The sequence below is a fragment of the Hordeum vulgare genome, chromosome 7H, assembly GCF_904849725.1.
Source record: "Hordeum vulgare subsp. vulgare chromosome 7H, MorexV3_pseudomolecules_assembly, whole genome shotgun sequence".
Classification (NCBI taxonomy): domain Eukaryota; kingdom Viridiplantae; phylum Streptophyta; class Magnoliopsida; order Poales; family Poaceae; genus Hordeum; species Hordeum vulgare.
Window position 1 is genome coordinate 209,037,287 of NC_058524.1, and position 17,081 is coordinate 209,054,367.

At 46.4% G+C, this 17,081-nt stretch overlaps 1 protein-coding gene across 1 annotated transcript; it reads left to right on the forward strand.

The window, feature by feature from the left end:
• Positions 1 to 515: 515 nt before the first annotated feature.
• LOC123412313 (ACT domain-containing protein ACR4-like) lies at positions 516 to 3,461 on the forward strand. The gene is made up of 7 exons (XM_045105267.1): positions 516 to 914; positions 1,020 to 1,065; positions 1,174 to 1,288; positions 1,444 to 1,511; positions 1,624 to 2,238; positions 2,656 to 2,760; positions 2,870 to 3,461. Exons 1-7 carry the CDS (start codon positions 838 to 840, stop codon positions 3,218 to 3,220), a joined length of 1,377 nt encoding a protein of 458 aa, XP_044961202.1. The 5' UTR covers positions 516 to 837; the 3' UTR covers positions 3,221 to 3,461.
• The last annotated feature ends 13,620 nt before the right edge of the window (positions 3,462 to 17,081 follow it).

Here is a 17,081-nt window from a genome sequence, read left to right on the forward strand (position 1 = left end):
ACGACGCTCCACCGCACGTCGATGTACATGGACGGGCACATCCGCGTGGACGACCGAAAGGGGAAGGAGCTGGCGATGACATGATGATTTCCCCGCCCTTCACCCTTGTGTTTATATTTTATCTATGTTTAAATTAGTTTGCAGTGTCCATTGTTAAACTATGACGAACTATGCTTATTTGTTCGGTGATGAAATGGTGATCCGATGAAATGTGTGTGATGATTGACTTTTACGTTGCGTTGCATGGATTTGTATGATTTTAAAAGTTCGGATATGAAAAACGTAGATGGAGAAGGCATTATTTAAAAGGCGTCCAATTAGTGTTCACGGACACACCTCGTGTTTGAGGAACGAAATTTGCAGGTCGTGGCTATGCTCTAATATGGACAGGCGCATAAACCAAGCCCCTATTGGGATGGTCTTTCCCTCAAACATCTCCCTTTAAACAGGTGAAGGGACACCATCACACCAATCAAAACCACAGGCTTTGCCGGGCTGCCCATACACAACTACAAGAAAAGAGAAGGAGCAGATAGAGGGAGAACACAAATCCACAAGTAGCCGTGTCCTCTCTCTATCTCCCCCGTAAGTCCATAAACAAATATATATATACTAGGACTAGGTGAGCTGCTTCAGCCTTCAGAGTACAACAGCAACACGGAAGGAGGAAGGAAGAGGTGGGACGGGCGCCACCACCATCACCACCACAAGTACGCTCAGATTGGGGGGAGCAAAGGAGAAGTATCCCTTTTGCCTCGCCACCTTCTCTCTTTGGCTAGCTTTGTCTTCCCTCCTCTCTTGTGCAAGCGAAGCAAGAAAACAAGGGGGTCTTGAACAATGATGGCCCGTGGGTCTCGGAGCAACGAGATAGTGGACGAGTTCCAGAAGCTGGTCATCAACATGAACCCTCCAAGGTTGCTCTCCTTCCTCATAACACCATGTTCTTCTTCCTCTCTGCCCCTTTGACCTGTGTCTATTGTTAACTGTGCCGCTCCTTGTTGGCTTTTGGGAACTTGCAGGGTCACCGTGGATAATACCTCCGACATGACTGCAACCTTGGTCAAGGTACAGTCAGAGCTTCGGAGCCCTGCTCTGTTCTTGGTTCCTGCAAATTCTGTGCCGACATTTCTTTTCTTTGCATAATTATTTCTTCTCACACCTGGTTTTGCGCAGGTTGACAGTGCAAACAAGTATGGGACCTTGCTAGAGGTTGTCCAGGTGCTGACCGATCTGAAGCTGGCCATAAACCGGGCCTACATTTCCTCTGATGGGGAGTGGTTCATGGATGGTGAGCAGGACCTTTTATTTTATTTTATTTTATTTTGCAGCATCCCTGTCTTGGAAAGATTAAGGAGGAAGCTAGCGTGCGTTTCTGCTTTCGATTTGGGGTGTAAATCTTTCCGTCTTTTCCAATCTTGATGATGAGGCTCCACCTTTGTGCAGTGTTCCATGTCGTGGATGAGGAAGGGAATAAGCTTTATGACGGCCAAGTCATCGACAGAATTGAGCAGGTAAAGTAGTAGAGAGAATCCCAGCTGCGAATTAGTCCTTGCCAAGTCAGAGCAATGTGTTAGCTCGTTGCAGTTTGCGATCGGTGATGTGATGGGATTGTGTTGATTTCAGTCTCTGGGAGCCGGGTCGCTGAGTTTCCGCGGCACAGACCGGTGCGTCGGCGTCGAGGCGGAGGCAGAGGCGGCGCAGACGGTGATCGAGCTGATCGGGCGGGACCGGCCGGGCCTCCTGTCGGAGGTCTTCGCGGTGCTCACCAACCTCAAGTGCAACATCGCGGCGTCCGAGGTGTGGACGCACGACGGCCGCATGGCGGCGCTCATGTATGTGACGGACGCCGAGACCGGCGGCAGCATCGAGGAGCCCGAGCGGCTGGACACGGTAAAGCGGCTGCTCCGTCACGTGCTGCGCGGCAGCAGCCGGGACAAGAAGGCCGCCCGGGCCGCCATCTCGGCGCGGGCCGCGGCGCCGCACGCCCAGCGGCGCCTGCACCAGATGATGCACGCCGACCGGGGCGTCCACCGCGCCGACGGCGACGACGCGGTGGCAGACGACCGAAGCCTGCCGGTGGTGGTGGTGGAGGACTGCGCCGAGAGGGGGTACACGCTGGTGAACGTGCGGTGCCGCGACCGGCCGAAGCTGCTATTCGACACGGTGTGCACCCTCACCGACATGCAGTACCTCGTCTTCCACGGCACCGTCATCGCCGAGGGCTCCGAGGCCTACCAGGTTTTCTCCCAGATGAGACTGTTACATCAACGATGCATCTTTCTTTCTTTCCCTGCCAGTGCCACACGCCACTCTCCACTCTCCAGTACTAGTACTACACACCATTTTCACCGGTTCCGATGCTCGCTGCATCGCATTTCTTTGACCAGTAGTACACGCTAGTGGTACTGGAGAGCAAAGCAGGGATGCATCTGCGTTGCTAGATCTTGGCATGTGACGAGGGAAGGATGGAGATCCTGCCTAGTTTTGCGTGAGCTTGACTGACTGACTCCTTTCGTTCCTATTCGCAACAAACAACGAGAAGAAAATGCATGCATTTACATAACAGGAGCAGGAGTATAGTATTTCATTTCTTTCTTAGTACGAGCCGAAAGGAAAAAGACAGGCCACATGCTCATCGGTCCTCCGCTCCTGCAGGAGTATTACATCAGGCACCTCGACGACGGCGCCGCCGCCTCCGACGAAGACCGGGAGCAGCTCCGCCGCTGCCTTGAGGCCGCCATCCAACGCCGTAACACAGAGGTACACAAAACATTCTTACTGGACTGAGCTGCACTGCACTCTAAGACTAAGTGTAGTGTAAGATGACAAGTGTATATATAGCATGAACGTGACGCGTTTGCATTGGCAGGGACTTGGGCTGGAGCTGTGCTGCGAGGACAGGGTCGGGCTGCTGTCGGACGTGACGCGTATATTCCGGGAGCACGGGCTGTCGGTCACGCACGCCGAGGTGGCGACGCGGGGGGAGCGGGCGGCCAACGTCTTCTACGTGGTGACCGCGTCGGGGATGCCCGTGCAGGCGCAGGCCGTGGAGGCCGTCCGGGCGGAGATCGGCGACGAGATCCTCTTGGTCAAGGAGGACGCCGCCGCGCCCAAGTCGCCCCTGGGACGCGACGGCGGCGGTCGGTCGCTCGGAAACATGATCAGGTCCCGCTCCGAGAAGTTCCTCTACAACCTCGGGCTCATCAGGTCATGCTCCTAGAGGAGAGGAGCATGCATGGACCTACCTACCTACCTCAGGGTTAGTACGTAGCTACTAGCTAGCTAAGCCTAAGCCAAGTACTCCTACGTAGCTAGGGCGCGGTTCCATTGTCAACGATCCTTGTCAAAGTTCTTGGGTGAAAAGGAACGTGCATGTTTCGTCGTCAATCAGTAGCAGTGTAAATATTCTCAATCTTGTCCTTCTTCTTCATCTCTTGCTATATCATGCTTTCTTTGGATTACTTGTGTCCGCGTCAGCATCGACGTGGCAAATTGAGCTAACCACGAATCACAAGAAGTAGAAATTGACCTGCCAACGTACGTTGGAATTGGATTGGATGAACGAAAGGCACGAACAAGTAGAGCAGGGAGACTCAATCGGGATCGAGGTCCTTGTGCGAGAGATTAAGGCAACCGGGGTTCGTTGTAAGTATAATATGCATGATTGCATCAAACAAAGCGAATCGATGCACTTGGGGTACGGTGGGTCTAGGTGGTGTCAAAACAAAGGATGCTTAGCCATGCCGAAGCAAACAGATGGGTACTGTCATTCAACTGCAAATCATGTACGGCGCCTTGGTTTCTTCCCGTTCAATGTTACTACCACTAGTTTTAATTAATCTAGCCCTTTTCAATGCGTGCTAGACTACTGAAGCTTACTTTCTTATCACGTGCGTGCTACTGTATAGCATTAGCAAAAAAATGTTTTTCCCTCATAGGGGAGAAGGTGAATTTTAACTGCCGATCAGTACCACCACCCTAACTTTTCTACAACCATCGACACGAAGAAATGAATGCACACGAGACGCACATGGCTCAGTAGCCATGGCAAAAGCGCATCGTTCAAAGTTTCAAACCACACTGTATGTATGTGTTCTCCTGACGAACTACAGTAATACAGTAACACTTCTGACTGGGAAGAGAGAGAGAGAGGAGATCTGGGTCAAGGAGAAGAGAGAGAACTGTAGCCAATTTGTTTTCATGAGAGCATCCTCCGCCTGCAGACACTAACACTAACGATTCATGTCTCATATTTCCTGATATACATCTGAATATTTTATGTTTCATCCCCTAAATCCATACAGATCACGCAAAATAAAATCTACGTGCTAATCTAAACTATGCTTCATCGTTGAAGATGTCGACGACTTCCATGCCAGATGCCGGATAGATGGGGTCATTAGAGGGCTGCGGCTCCTCCTCCTCATCCATATACGTGAGCATCTCGTCGACTTCTGCGGTGTGCTCCGCCTCCATCTCCTGCACATGACAGTAGTTGGCCTTCGAATCCGTCTTTGATCGAAGGGAATCGAAAATTGTGTGCAGATCCGCATCGTTAGCGTCCCTCACGTCCTCCCCGTCCTCCTCTTGCTTGTCCTCTTCGTCCTCTTCCTTCAGCCCCTTATCCCGCTCCGCGTCCTTCTCTTTCTCCTGCAGCTCCTCCTCATCAACCGCGTCCGGAAGTAGCCTCACGACGATCTAGGCTTCGCGCCTTGTCAAGATCTGGTCAAGGAGCTGAAGGCGACGCTCCGGCGCTTGATATGTTATCCGGCGGCGTGGTGGCATGAGTATTAATGGTGATGGACGACGAGTGAAAAGCGATAATGATGGGGACAAGAGGGGAAAATGTGGATGTATAGGGTTTCGGTGTCAACTGAATATGTCCGTGTTGTATTTATACTGGACATAAGGGGTGTCGATCAGTCCAAACTTACGATGTCCATTTGAGGAGTTTGCGTGGAGCAGGACTTCGAACGCATGACGTGGATTTAGCGTGACCGGATGTAGATGCTCTGAGAGAAAGAAAACTAGAAAAGGATTGTGGCGTTGAGCTCGATCCAACTCTTGGAGTCTCCAAGGAGCAGGGGGGAGGGGGAGGACGACCGGGCACAGGAGCGCTGGCGCGGGCTCATACGGACGCACAGGAAGGGCACGTGATCCATACTGTTAGCCGCCCCGCAAACCAAACAGTTTGCTCCTGTAGAGGCTAGTGCTAAACCTCTGAGCCAGGCGACAAAACTTTCACTGCCGTCGCGACCCCAGCGGCACCACCTTTTCATGCGCGCGGGAATCGCACAGTTTTGCGGTGCTCTCTCGTTTTCGTTAACAAGAAATGCTGGGCTGGTGGTAGCTGACACGAACACGAGGCGACACAAAGGTATCTCCCTGCTGTCCTTTTTGGTGGCAAGGCATTCCCAGCACACTCTCTTGATCCGGCTAGGCCCAGCTTTGATTAGTCAGCTCATTCCTTCGTTGGTTATTGTTGTCTGTCGTGGTCTAGGCAAGGCTTAGTTCGTATGGTTTATGACATGATTAAGCAAAGGTAATCATGGCATGGTGACAAGGTGATAAGAGAAAGGGGGGTTTGGTTAGACGAGTAAAGCGGCAGACCAGAAGTTGCCTGCACGACTGGGTTTTGGGGACACAACGTGCGATCTGAAGGGCGCAAAAGGTACTGTCTCTTCTTAATTCCCTGCAAGACATGGTGGTGCTTACTTTCTACTTCCCACATTTTTATCATCGAAATGTATTTTTTTTTCTATTTCTGCTATTCGTTGTACTTTCATAATTGATGATGAATGAACCAAAAAAAAATTCTTGTAAGAAAAAATATATCACGTGACAATAGGGCAAAAGAGAAAAACAGCTGAATCTCTTGTTCTGGTCTCCAGCAATAAAAGAAAAGAAAAAACTCACCACTCGTAACAAACATGTAGTCTCTCCCCGAGCGGCGAAGGTATGAACAATTTTTAGGTGTTATAAAGTTTACCCAATATATCGCTTCATACAAATCCTACGGAATTACCAAAGTCTACACAACAATTTCTTGGTATGCCACATGCCAAACCTTGGCCGCTAGATGGCTCCATCACTGCCTCCCAGCTCCCATCATTGTTGCCAGCGCCATCGTCGAGCAAAGCCCTCAATGTTATCGGAAAACCTACATGGATTCTTCCTCCCGCAACTAGGATGTGTCGGCTCCGAACAATCCAACATTTACGGTGGAGATTGGGCTTTCGAGTGGCGGCCTATGATCTTCTCTGATATCAACCATTGTGACGACCCACTTGAATACCACCATAGCCAGATGGTCGTTGCACACACATACCAGGAAATCACACTAGCACGCACCTTTACGACATGTATCAAGAACAAATGCACATCTACAAATGGATTTATAAGCCATACTACTCGAAAAGGAACTAGAAGTGGCGGGGGCAAAAGGAGCATCGATGGCGGGCTACGGGCCCTAGCAACCCCGCCACTCACCTCTCGCCACTGCTAACAGACTGCCAATGGCGGGATGAGGCCCACCACTCGTAGTTAGTTACCAGCGACAAGCACAAAAGTTTGCAGGCCACTAGTAACTCAAATACCACTAGTGGTTTTAATTTTGTGCGTGCCACTACTAAACGTCAGTGGCGAGCCAAACTTGTTGCCCGCCACTACTGCAAGCATGTACGAGTGGCGTGTTCCTAGTCGTGCCCTCCACTTCTAGCTGTTTTAGGATTCTAAAAAGCACATATTATACTTGTACTATGATGTACAAAGTACAGTTTTTGCAATACATAATATTATGAGATGTACATACACATAACATATTAGATGCATGGAGTATACAAATTCACGTAAGCTAGCATGGAGGGCACACACATATCATCAATGTTCTAATCAACAAGAGAAAATAGGAAGAACAGAAGAGCCGAACAGAGTAGGCGCTGCTCCTCCTAGTAGTCTTCTACTCATACACATAACATACACAGTACACACATCCTCATTGAAATACAAATTTACATAAGCTAGCATGAAGGGCACACACATATCATCAATGTTCTAATCGACAAGAAAGAAAATAGGAAGTACAGAAGGGCCGAACAGGGTAGGCGCTGCTCCTCCTAGTAGTCTTTTGCTCACTAGTTCTTTCTCGGCGGATTTCACGTGCAAAAGAAAAAGGATATAAAGCCATGAAGCTACAAATACATGAACGAGATAAAAAAAACATTAACGGGTAGGAATCCACATGATCTGCATCTAACAAAGAATGAATCTAGCATGTTTACCGTCTTCATTCTAGATTAATTTTAGAAGAGATGTATGCATCACTTCTATAAGAGAAAGAACTTGTAAATAAAGACTAGGTAATGTTGCACATTCAACTCTTAAGTAAAGACACGGAAAATGTATTCAATATGCGATAAATAAGTTTTTAGTCATGCATAATCCTAAAAATTGGCATGGTCGGAAATCATGCTGCTATAAAGATATATGATGTAGAAATCATGAAAGATATATAATGTAGAAATCATGCTGCTATATATAAGATATTTGCACGTAGAATGTTAGTATAAGAACTCACCATGCTATAACATCTAATGTCAGGGCACTGCACGATAAATTCTATATATCATGCATATTAGTATGATGGTACCCATGCAAACGGGATTTTTTAAATTGACACTCATATCTTCAAATTATAAATGATATTTTGTAAGTGACATTGACATATAGAATTTATCTATCAAGCATATATATGTCATGATACGACGGATCATGTCTGTTCTTAGAGGAAAGAAGATAAACAATTTCGACACTCCATCCAATAATTCCCAAGCATCCATGTGGTCAAGGGAGACAGATATATAACATTTAATCAATTTATGCATCATAAATACATTTGTATGTGGTCAAGTGAGACTGGTCATCTATATTATTTTTGGGGCCCATTTTACTCCTCCCAAGCGTTAGTGTGTACATGGATTAGTACATGATCATGAAAATTGAAAAATATATAGAAAAAATTGTCTCATGTGTTATCTTTCTCTCCATCTGTTTTCTTTCTTTTAAATGCAGTTTTGGCTAAATATCTTTATAACCATTCTTATCATAACAAGTGCACTCCTCTCATCTCTGAATCCATAGTAACAATGATAGGTTCGTAACTTGCAAAGTAAAATAAAAGTAAATAAATTGCATCAAGATAATTTTGTTTTTTATAATATGATTAAAATAGATCCCGGGGGCATAGTTTTCGCTAGAGGCTTTTCTCTTAATAGCGTGAAATACGATGGGCGCACAAATTATTGATGGACATCTGATACAAAAGCATATAGTTATGACATTATTCATGGCATGATCAAATACATAGACACTACGTCCGTGAAAAGTAGACTGACTCTTGTCTACATATATTACTGTTACTCCACCTATCAACCGACTCATGCGTGCCTCTATCTTAATTAAGGTCATATGAATAGAGTAACACTTTAAGCAAGAAGACATAATGTAGACATAGTAATATGAAGCAATATGATTAAATCCCATCATTTTATAGTTAGTAGAAACAATATAATACATGGCTCGTTACCCATTCGAATGACTAGGTGAGGACACCACAAGATTGAACCCACTACTATGCACAACTTGCACTAAAGATCGATATACCAAATTAGCCAAAGAAAACCCATAGATCGGAAAGCTTTACATAGCTATATAAATCGCACATAATTGTGGGATCACTAGAAGGGATGTCTAGAGGGGGCGAATAGACTACTTGCATGAATTAAACCTAGCCTTTTCCCAATTTTCATTGTTGGCAAATTTTAGCAATTCTAACAAGTCTAGTGAACCCTACACATGCTAGTCAACATATATGGCAGCGGAAAGTAAAGGCATTGCATATGTAAAGTAAGGAGTAGAGTTTAGGAAGATCAAATGCAAAGATGGACACGGTGATTTTTTGGCGTGGTTCCAATAGGTGGTGCTATCGTACGTCCACGTTAGTGGAGACTTCAACCCATGGAGGGTAACGACTGCGAGAGTCCACGAAGGGATCCACCGACAAGGGGTCCACGAAGAAGCGGCCTTTTCTATTCCAACTTGGCTTACTTGTACAAACTTCTTGGTTCAACTCCACAACACGAAGTAGGAGGCTCCCAACCAATCTAGGAGGCACCACCCTCCAAAAGGTAATAGATGAGGTAGAACGATGAACTCCTTGCTCTTGTGCTTCAAAAGATAGTCTCCTCAATCACTCTCTCATAGATTAGGCATGGGTAGAAGAGATTGATTGGGTGGAAAGCAACTTGATGAGGCTAGAGATCAAGTTTCTAGTGGATGGATTGGAATATCTTGATCTCAGCACATGGGTAGGTGGATCTCTCTCGGAAAAATGAATCTGGCAAGTGTATGTGTGGTCGGAATTCTTCCTCCAGGAATGAGAGGTGGTGGAGGCACTACTAGAAATCAGTATTTTGCCATCAACCTAGTCTTTGCCGTCTGCTAGCTGATGGCAAAGATTGTCTTTGCCGCCAGCTTCAGCAAAACAGACGGCAAAGCACAAGCTGATGGCATACAGTATTTTTGCCATCTGTCACCTCTTTGCCGTCTGCTAGCGGACGACAAATAGTCCAGAGGCAGACGACAAAGATGTAGACAGGCCCACCTGACCGCGGGGTGGCTAGGTCAAACAGGAGTCGGACCTTTGCTGTCTGCTAGCGGACGGCAAAGAGTCCGGAGGCAGACGGCAAAGCGCTAACTCCGTTAACGGCTCCTTCCCCCCCACCCCGCCCCTCTCTCTCTGTAACGGCTCATCCCCGCGCGCCCCTTGCTCTCTCTCCCCACCCCGCGTGCTCCTCTCTCTGTAACGGCCGCCAGGACCACCGTCGCAACGCCGCCCCCGTCGCGTCGCCGCCCCTGTCGCGCCCCACTGCCACCCTTGTCGGCCTTGTCGCCCCCGCTGCCGCCGCCCCTGTCGCGCCCCACTGCCGCCCTTGTCGGCCATGTCGCCCCCGCTGCCGCCCCTCTCTCTCTCCCCACCTCGCCCCCGCTGCCGCTGCCTCTGCCACCGCCCTGTCGCCGCCGCCCCCGTCGCGTCGCCGCCCCTGCCGCCGCCCCTCTCTCTCTCCCCACCTCGCCCCCGCTGCCGCCGCCGCTGCCCCACCACCGTCGCGCCGCCGCACCTGGCGCCCCCGGTGCCGCTCCGCCACCCCCGCCACCCCGGCCCCTCCACAACCGTCCCTCTCGGTGAGCCCCCACACCCCCACCCCCACCCACATTATTTTTTACAAGTTTTTTATTTTTTAGTAGTTTTAGTAGTTGTTATTGTTAGCAGTTTTAGTGGTAGATTTAGTTAGGTTAGTAGTTTTAGTTAGCTTAGTTGATTTAGTTAGGTTAGTAGTTTTAGTTAGGCTAGTAGATTTAGTTAGGAGGAGAAGAGGAGAAGAGGATGAGGAGGAGGACAAGAAGAGGAGAAGAAGAAGAGGAGTAGGAGGAGGAGGAGGAGGAGAAGAAGAAGAAGAAGAGGAGGAGAAGAAAAAAATAAGAAGGAGAAGAAGAAGAAAAAGAAGAAGAAGAGAAGAAAAAAATAAGAAGGAGAAGAAGTGAAGAAGAAGAGAAGAAGAAGAGAAGAAGAAAAGAAGAAGAGAATAAGAAAAAAATAAGAAGGAGAAGAAGAGAAAAAAGAAGAAGAAGTTGATTTTTTATTGTTTCGTATTTAGTGGTAGCTAGATTCTTTTTTAGTTACTTAGTGGTAGATTCTGTTTTTGTTATAGTGGTAGATTTTGTTTTTGTTAGTTCTTTGCTGTTTAGTGCTATCTAGGTTTAGCGATAGGTTTAGTTAGCTTGGTTAGTTAGGTTAGTTAGTTAGTTAGCTTACTAGAAAGAATAGGAAGAAGAAGAAGAGGAGGAGGAGGAGAAGAGGAGAAGAGGAGGAGGAGGAGGAGGAGAAGAAGAAGAATAGGAGGAGGAGAAGACAAAAAGAAGATCACATGTTTGGTATTTAGTTTTTTGGAATTAATTAGCAGTTTTAGTGGTAGATTCTGTTAGTTAATTAGTAGATTTAGTGGTAGATTCTGTTAGTTTATTCGCCCATCATTATTGCTTAGGTTCAAGACTACTTCAAAGAAGATCACATGTTCTTTTGTTGAAATCAAGTCTGTCAAAATAATGTATCGTCTATATTTATTGGTACCGGAGCAAAACAGGACAACTTAAATAATATTGCCATCCTCAAATGTAGAAAATATCAAAAAGTTTTATATAAACTGAAAAGTAGTATAGGTAACCTGGAAAGTCCTCTGGACCAAAAGGGCAACTTCTGGACCTGCGAACTTTGCGTGGTAGGTGCATGTCCATGCGACAGGGTAATTTCCCCAACAATGACATAATTAGTCCATTTAGCTCCAAAATACCATAATAAGCTCAAAATGGCATAAGAACCTCGGTTAGCTCATTAATATTATATACTTAGCTTGTTTTCCTCTAAAATGGGATAATTAGCCCATTTAGCTCAAAAAAGACATAATTAGGTAATTTAGCTCCAACAAGAGGAGAAGAGGAGAAGAAATAGGCAAAATGAAAACAAAGAAGAAGAAGAAGAAGAAGAAGAAGAAGAGAAGGAGGAGGAGGAGGAGGAGGAGGAGAAGGCCAAGGACCTTCTATCCTTCTCCTCCTCCTCCTCCTTCTTCTTGATTTCTTCTTCTTCTCCTCCTCCTCCTCCTCTTTCTTCTCCTCTTTCATATTATCCTTGCTTTAATTAACCCAACAATGACATAATTAGCCCATTTAGCTCCAAAATACCATAATAAGCTCAAAATGGCACAAGAACCTTGGTTAGCTCATGAATATTATATACTTAGCTTGTTTTCCTCTTAAATGACATAATTGGAATATTTGTGTTGATCGGGCGGATTTACATGTGATAGTTGTCTCGTCGCGGTGAGGTCTGTTGTGCGAAGACCTGTCCGTGCGTTGTACGAGCTCCGCCCCTGCATTCGTGGGTCAGTACAAATTTCATCTCCTCCTCGCCCCTTCATTTACTGTGGCTCGGTTTTCGGATGAAACTTTCTAGATTTAGGTGATTCAATTAATTTATCAGTATGCGTGACCAGTATGCGTCTCCCGTTCGAAAGGGCGACATCTATAAATATGCATGTCTTTGCATATTTATAACCGCCATCCTTTCGAATTGTCCAACATTATCCATGGACAGCCCGAGTATGTGTAGATTGGGTTCGTTTTCCCGTATGCTGTGCTCTGGATCCGATGCGGAATTTCGTCAGTGCCTCCGTGTTGTTCTCCGGATGCACATCCTCTCTGTTATTACGGAGACGTGTATCAGGAGAACAGCGGGGAGGTGCTGCCGAAATTTTGCGTTGGATCCGGAGCAGAGCATGGGAAAACGAACCCAATCTACACATACTCGGGTGGGATTAGGACCTATCTTTACCTATTAGCGTGTAGGTTTCCTGGACGTAATAAAAATGGCGAACGTGATTAACCGATGAATATAAATGCTAAACTATATATAAATATATTTCTTCTGTCTTTAGTAGCTACGCAAGATGGGTGATCGTGCGTGGATGTATACCGGTCACCCTAGTCAGAAAGAGATGACGAAAGAATGGTTTTTAAAAACAAAGGAATTTGTGAAAGCCGCATTCGCAAATGGCCAGGAAAGAAACTATTGCCCCTGTCCTGGATGCGACAACTATAAAAAGACGACGGAGGCTGTAATGATTAAACACCTGCAGAGGAGGGGTTTTAAGCCTAATTATACGGTGTGGACATTTCATGGTGAGTCTATACAACGCACAAGAGTTGAGGTGGTCCGTCGTCGCACGGACGAGCATGGTACTGGGATCGAAGACATGGTGCAAAACTTTGATGATGCTCGGGATTCGGAAGATGAGATGGAGGAATCTGCAAAGGCCTTTTATGAAATGTTGGAGTCTTCAAAACGTCCTCTCCATGAGCACACTGAGCTCTGTCAGCTGGATGCAATTGCACAAGTAATGGCTCTGAAGGCTCAGTTCAACTTGGGAAGAGAATGCTATGACGCGATGATGACACTATTTGGACGTTTCCTACCCAAAGGCCATGTCATGCCTGCAAACCTGTACCAGTCGGACAAAATACTTCGTGTACTTAAGATGCCCTATGAGAAGATAGATGCATGTGAGAAAGGATGTGTCTTCTTTAGGAAGGAGTATGCACACTTGGACTATTGTCCCAATTGCGAGTCTTGCAGGTATCTTCTGGTAGACAACGGTATGGGTGAGAAGAGGCAGACCAAAATCGTAGTTAGTGTTCTTCGGTATATGCCAATCGTACCAAGACTTCAATGTCTTTTCATGGTCGAAGAGACAGCCAGACAGATGACATGGCACAAATTGGGCAAAAGAACCGAACTAGATGCGGATGGGAATAAGATGATGGTACACACATCGGATGGGGAAGCATGGAAACATTTCGATGGATTGCATCAGGATAAAGCGGCAGATCCAAGGAATCCTCGAGTCTGCGCCGCCACAGATGGTTTTAATCCCTTCGGCATGAGGGCAACCCAATACAGTTGTTGGCCTGTATTTGTCATTCCACTCAATCTCCCCCCGGGCAGATTATGCAAAGAAAGAACATATTTCTGACGTTGGTAATTCCAGGGCCCAATTATCCGGGGAAGAATATGAATGTGTACCTGCAACCGCTTAAGGATGAATTGGAAGAAGCTTGGGAAAATGGGGTCAAGACATACGATGCCGCTAGAAAAGAAAACTTCAAAATGCATGTGTGGTACATGTACTCTATGCATGACTTGCCAGCGTATGCGCTATTCTCTGGATGGTGTGTGCATGGAAGGTTCCCGTGCCCCCAATGCAAGGCAACTCTTCAGTTTCATTGGTTGCAGGAGGGTCGGAATTATTCTTGCTTTGACTTGCATAGATAGTTCCTGGATCCTGACCATCAGTTCACAAAAGACAAGAAGAACTTTACCAAAGGTAAAGTTGTCAAAAACTTGGCACCACCTGCGTTCACAGGCCAACAGATCCTGGATCAGTTAAACGCCCTCGAGCCTGACCCAGAGCGTCCAGGGTATTTCAAGGGGTATAATTCAAAACATGCCTGGACTCACAAGCCATGCTTCTGGGATCTGCCTTACTTCAAAGACCTCCTTCTTCCACACAATATCGACATGATGCACACTGAAAAGAATATCGGAGAGGCTATTTTTGGTATATTGTTCGACATAGATGGGAAGAAAAAGGATAATATTAAGGCTAGAGTCGATCAAGAGACACTATGTCATAGACCGTTACAAAACATGCGAGAAGGCAAAGGAAAGCAGAAGTGGTCGAAGCCAAAGGCCTGGTTCAATCTTGGAAGGCCAGCTATGAGGGAAATTATCTTGTGGGTCAAAATGCACTTGATGTTCCCCGATGGGTATGCAGCGAATCTAAAGAGGGGAGCGAGTCTTGAAAAATTAAAAATCTTTGGTCTCAAGAGTCATGATTGGCACATATGGCTAGAGCGGGTAATGCCGGTGATGTTACGTGGCTTTATTCCTGAGGATGAATGGCTAGTACTGGCGGAGCTGAGCTATTTCTTTTGTGTTCTTTGTGCGAAAGAATTGTCGCCTGGCATGGTAGAAGACATGGAGGAGTTTGCACCGGAGTTGTTGTGCAAGTTAGAGAAGATCTTTCCACCGGGCTTCTTTAATCCAATGCAGCATTTGATTTTACATCTACCGACCGAGGCAAGATTGGGTGGGCCCGTGCAAGATCGTTGGTGCTATGCAACTGAGAGGATGCAAAAGTCCCTTCGAGCTAAATGTAAAAATAAGCGTAGAATTGAAGCATCGATGGCTGAGGCATTCATTACTGAGGAGGTGGCAAACTTTGTGACAGCACACTACGAAGCCAAAAATCATCATTTGCATAATCCGAAGCCTCGGCACAATGATGGAGACCCTAAAAAAGGTGGGTCCAACCTCATCCTATTCAAAGGGAAGCTCGCACCAACCGGTGCTTCGAAACCAATAACGTTGGATATCGAAGAATGGCGGAACATTTCGTTGTATATATTCAACAACCTAACAGAAGTGCGGCCGTACATCGAGTGAGTTCTCAGCACATTTTCCCGTAACTTCTAATTCATTTGAACTTCTCTTATTCCCGGGTATTTCAAACAGCCGTTACGTCGTCAAATTCTCGGATGGAGCGGTGATCGAAAATGATTCCGTCGAAGAGTATGAGCTTCTGTCAAAGACAGGAGGCGGCTCTCCCGGTTTCATCTCTTGGTTCAAACAAACGGTAATTATCAATAATGGACCATTTCATTCTTGGTCTAACTTGCGGCTAATGCAACAACCATTTCGTATTAAACTTGTAGGCTAATTCAGAGTCTATGGACGCCGAATTGAGACAAGTCGCTAATGGTTTTGACTATAAGGTCCGTTCATTTGAGAAATACAACATCAACGGGTATCTCTTTCATACCTTTGGCAAAGAGCTATCTATGCCCGACCGGAAATCTACAAATTGTGGTGTCTCTGTTATCGGCGAAGGTGTTATCGAGTATTATGGAAGAGTTGAAGCAATTTATGAACTTCAATTCTCTGGTGAAAACCCACCGAACGTCGTAGTCTTCAAATGTTATTGGTTCCAGCCGAAAAAGACTAGAAGGACTCATGAACATATAGGACTAGTCGAAATCAATCCAAACACCCATTTAGATGTTCCCGATGTCTATATTACGGCTCAACAGGCGACCCAAGTTTTCTATCTACCGTGGGCATGCCAAACGGATAAGAATCTGGAAGGTTGGTACGTTGTTTATGAAGTGCCGCCACATGTCAGACCACCTCTCCCAAATGAACAGGATTATGAACCTCACATTAACCCAGACACATATGATGGAGAATTCTTCCAAGAAGCACGTCTTTCCAAGAAACGTTTCAAGAACCGCCGTGCTTCATCCAAGAACATGGAAGTAGACAGCGACAATGAATCCGACTCCAGCCCTGAGCCGGAACCAGAAGACCTGGAACTCGTAGAGGTTACTGATGTGGATGACCTATCAATGCTTCAACGGTTAAAGGAAGGCCTTTCACAACTTCACGCCGTTGAACCCGATGAGCACGTCATTCATGAAGACATGCGTGATAGTGATGATGATGATGCATTTATTGATGATGATTATTAGTTTGTAAGATTCACAACTTAAATTATATATATTTTAATCTTTATTATTCATGTACATATTATTATTCATGTCAGTCATTCAATTTTTTTATGTTGTACTAATTTCTTTTAATCTTTATCATGGCAGGTGTTGAAAGATGGTGGGCGCGGGTCCAGAGCGCTCGACGGGTTCTTCCCAGGCGCCCCGCACGAGGGGTGGTACTTCCCTTCCACCCCTATCTCTCCTAGAGCCTTGGCCGACAGTCTTTCGACACCAGCCGGGGGTTCTTCTTCGTCGGCGGCATTGCCCACTGGGAGAGGTGCTGGTCGGGTAGGAGGAAGGGGAAGGGTACAGGGAGAGGTGGTGGCCGTGGAAGATCCAGGAGGACTGTTGAGCCGTCCTCGCCACCACCACCAGCTCATTCACCCGAGCATAGGACTAGTATGGTCGACCCGTTTGCGGAGGAGGCTACGGGGAGTTTCATTATAAACTAGTATTAATAATTGAGTGTCATCATGCTAACTGAGACATTGCAAAATATCTTTTCTGCAGAATAACTCCCGAGCGGCATCGCACGACCCTTCTCCAGGGCAACCATCTCCAAACGAAGCCGGCGCGAGCAACCGTGGTGTTTCTCCTCCTTGATGACCACTATGGTAAGTTTCTCCTCCAAACTTAGCTTGTTTTCCTCTAAAATGAGATAATTAGCCCATTTAGCTCCAAGAAGACATAATTAGGTAATTTAGCTCCAACAAGAGGAGAAGAGGAGAAGAAATAGGCAAAATTAAAAGATAGATAGAAGAAGAAGAAGAGAAGAAGAAGAAGAGAAGAAGGAGAAGGAGGAGGAGGAGGAGGAGGAGGAGGAGAAGGAGGAGAAGGCCAAGGACCTTCTAGTCCTTCTCCTC

Bases quoted from the DNA above. Each gene is read 5' to 3' on its own strand.
- LOC123412313 (XM_045105267.1), top strand. From the start codon at position 838: ATGATGGCCCGTGGGTCTCGGAGCAACGAGATAGTGGACGAGTTCCAG. The intron at 915-1,019 runs GTTGCTCTCCTT...GGGAACTTGCAG, and splicing joins ATCAACATGAACCCTCCAAG to GGTCACCGTGGATAATACCT. The intron at 1,066-1,173 runs GTACAGTCAGAG...GGTTTTGCGCAG, and splicing joins TGACTGCAACCTTGGTCAAG to GTTGACAGTGCAAACAAGTA.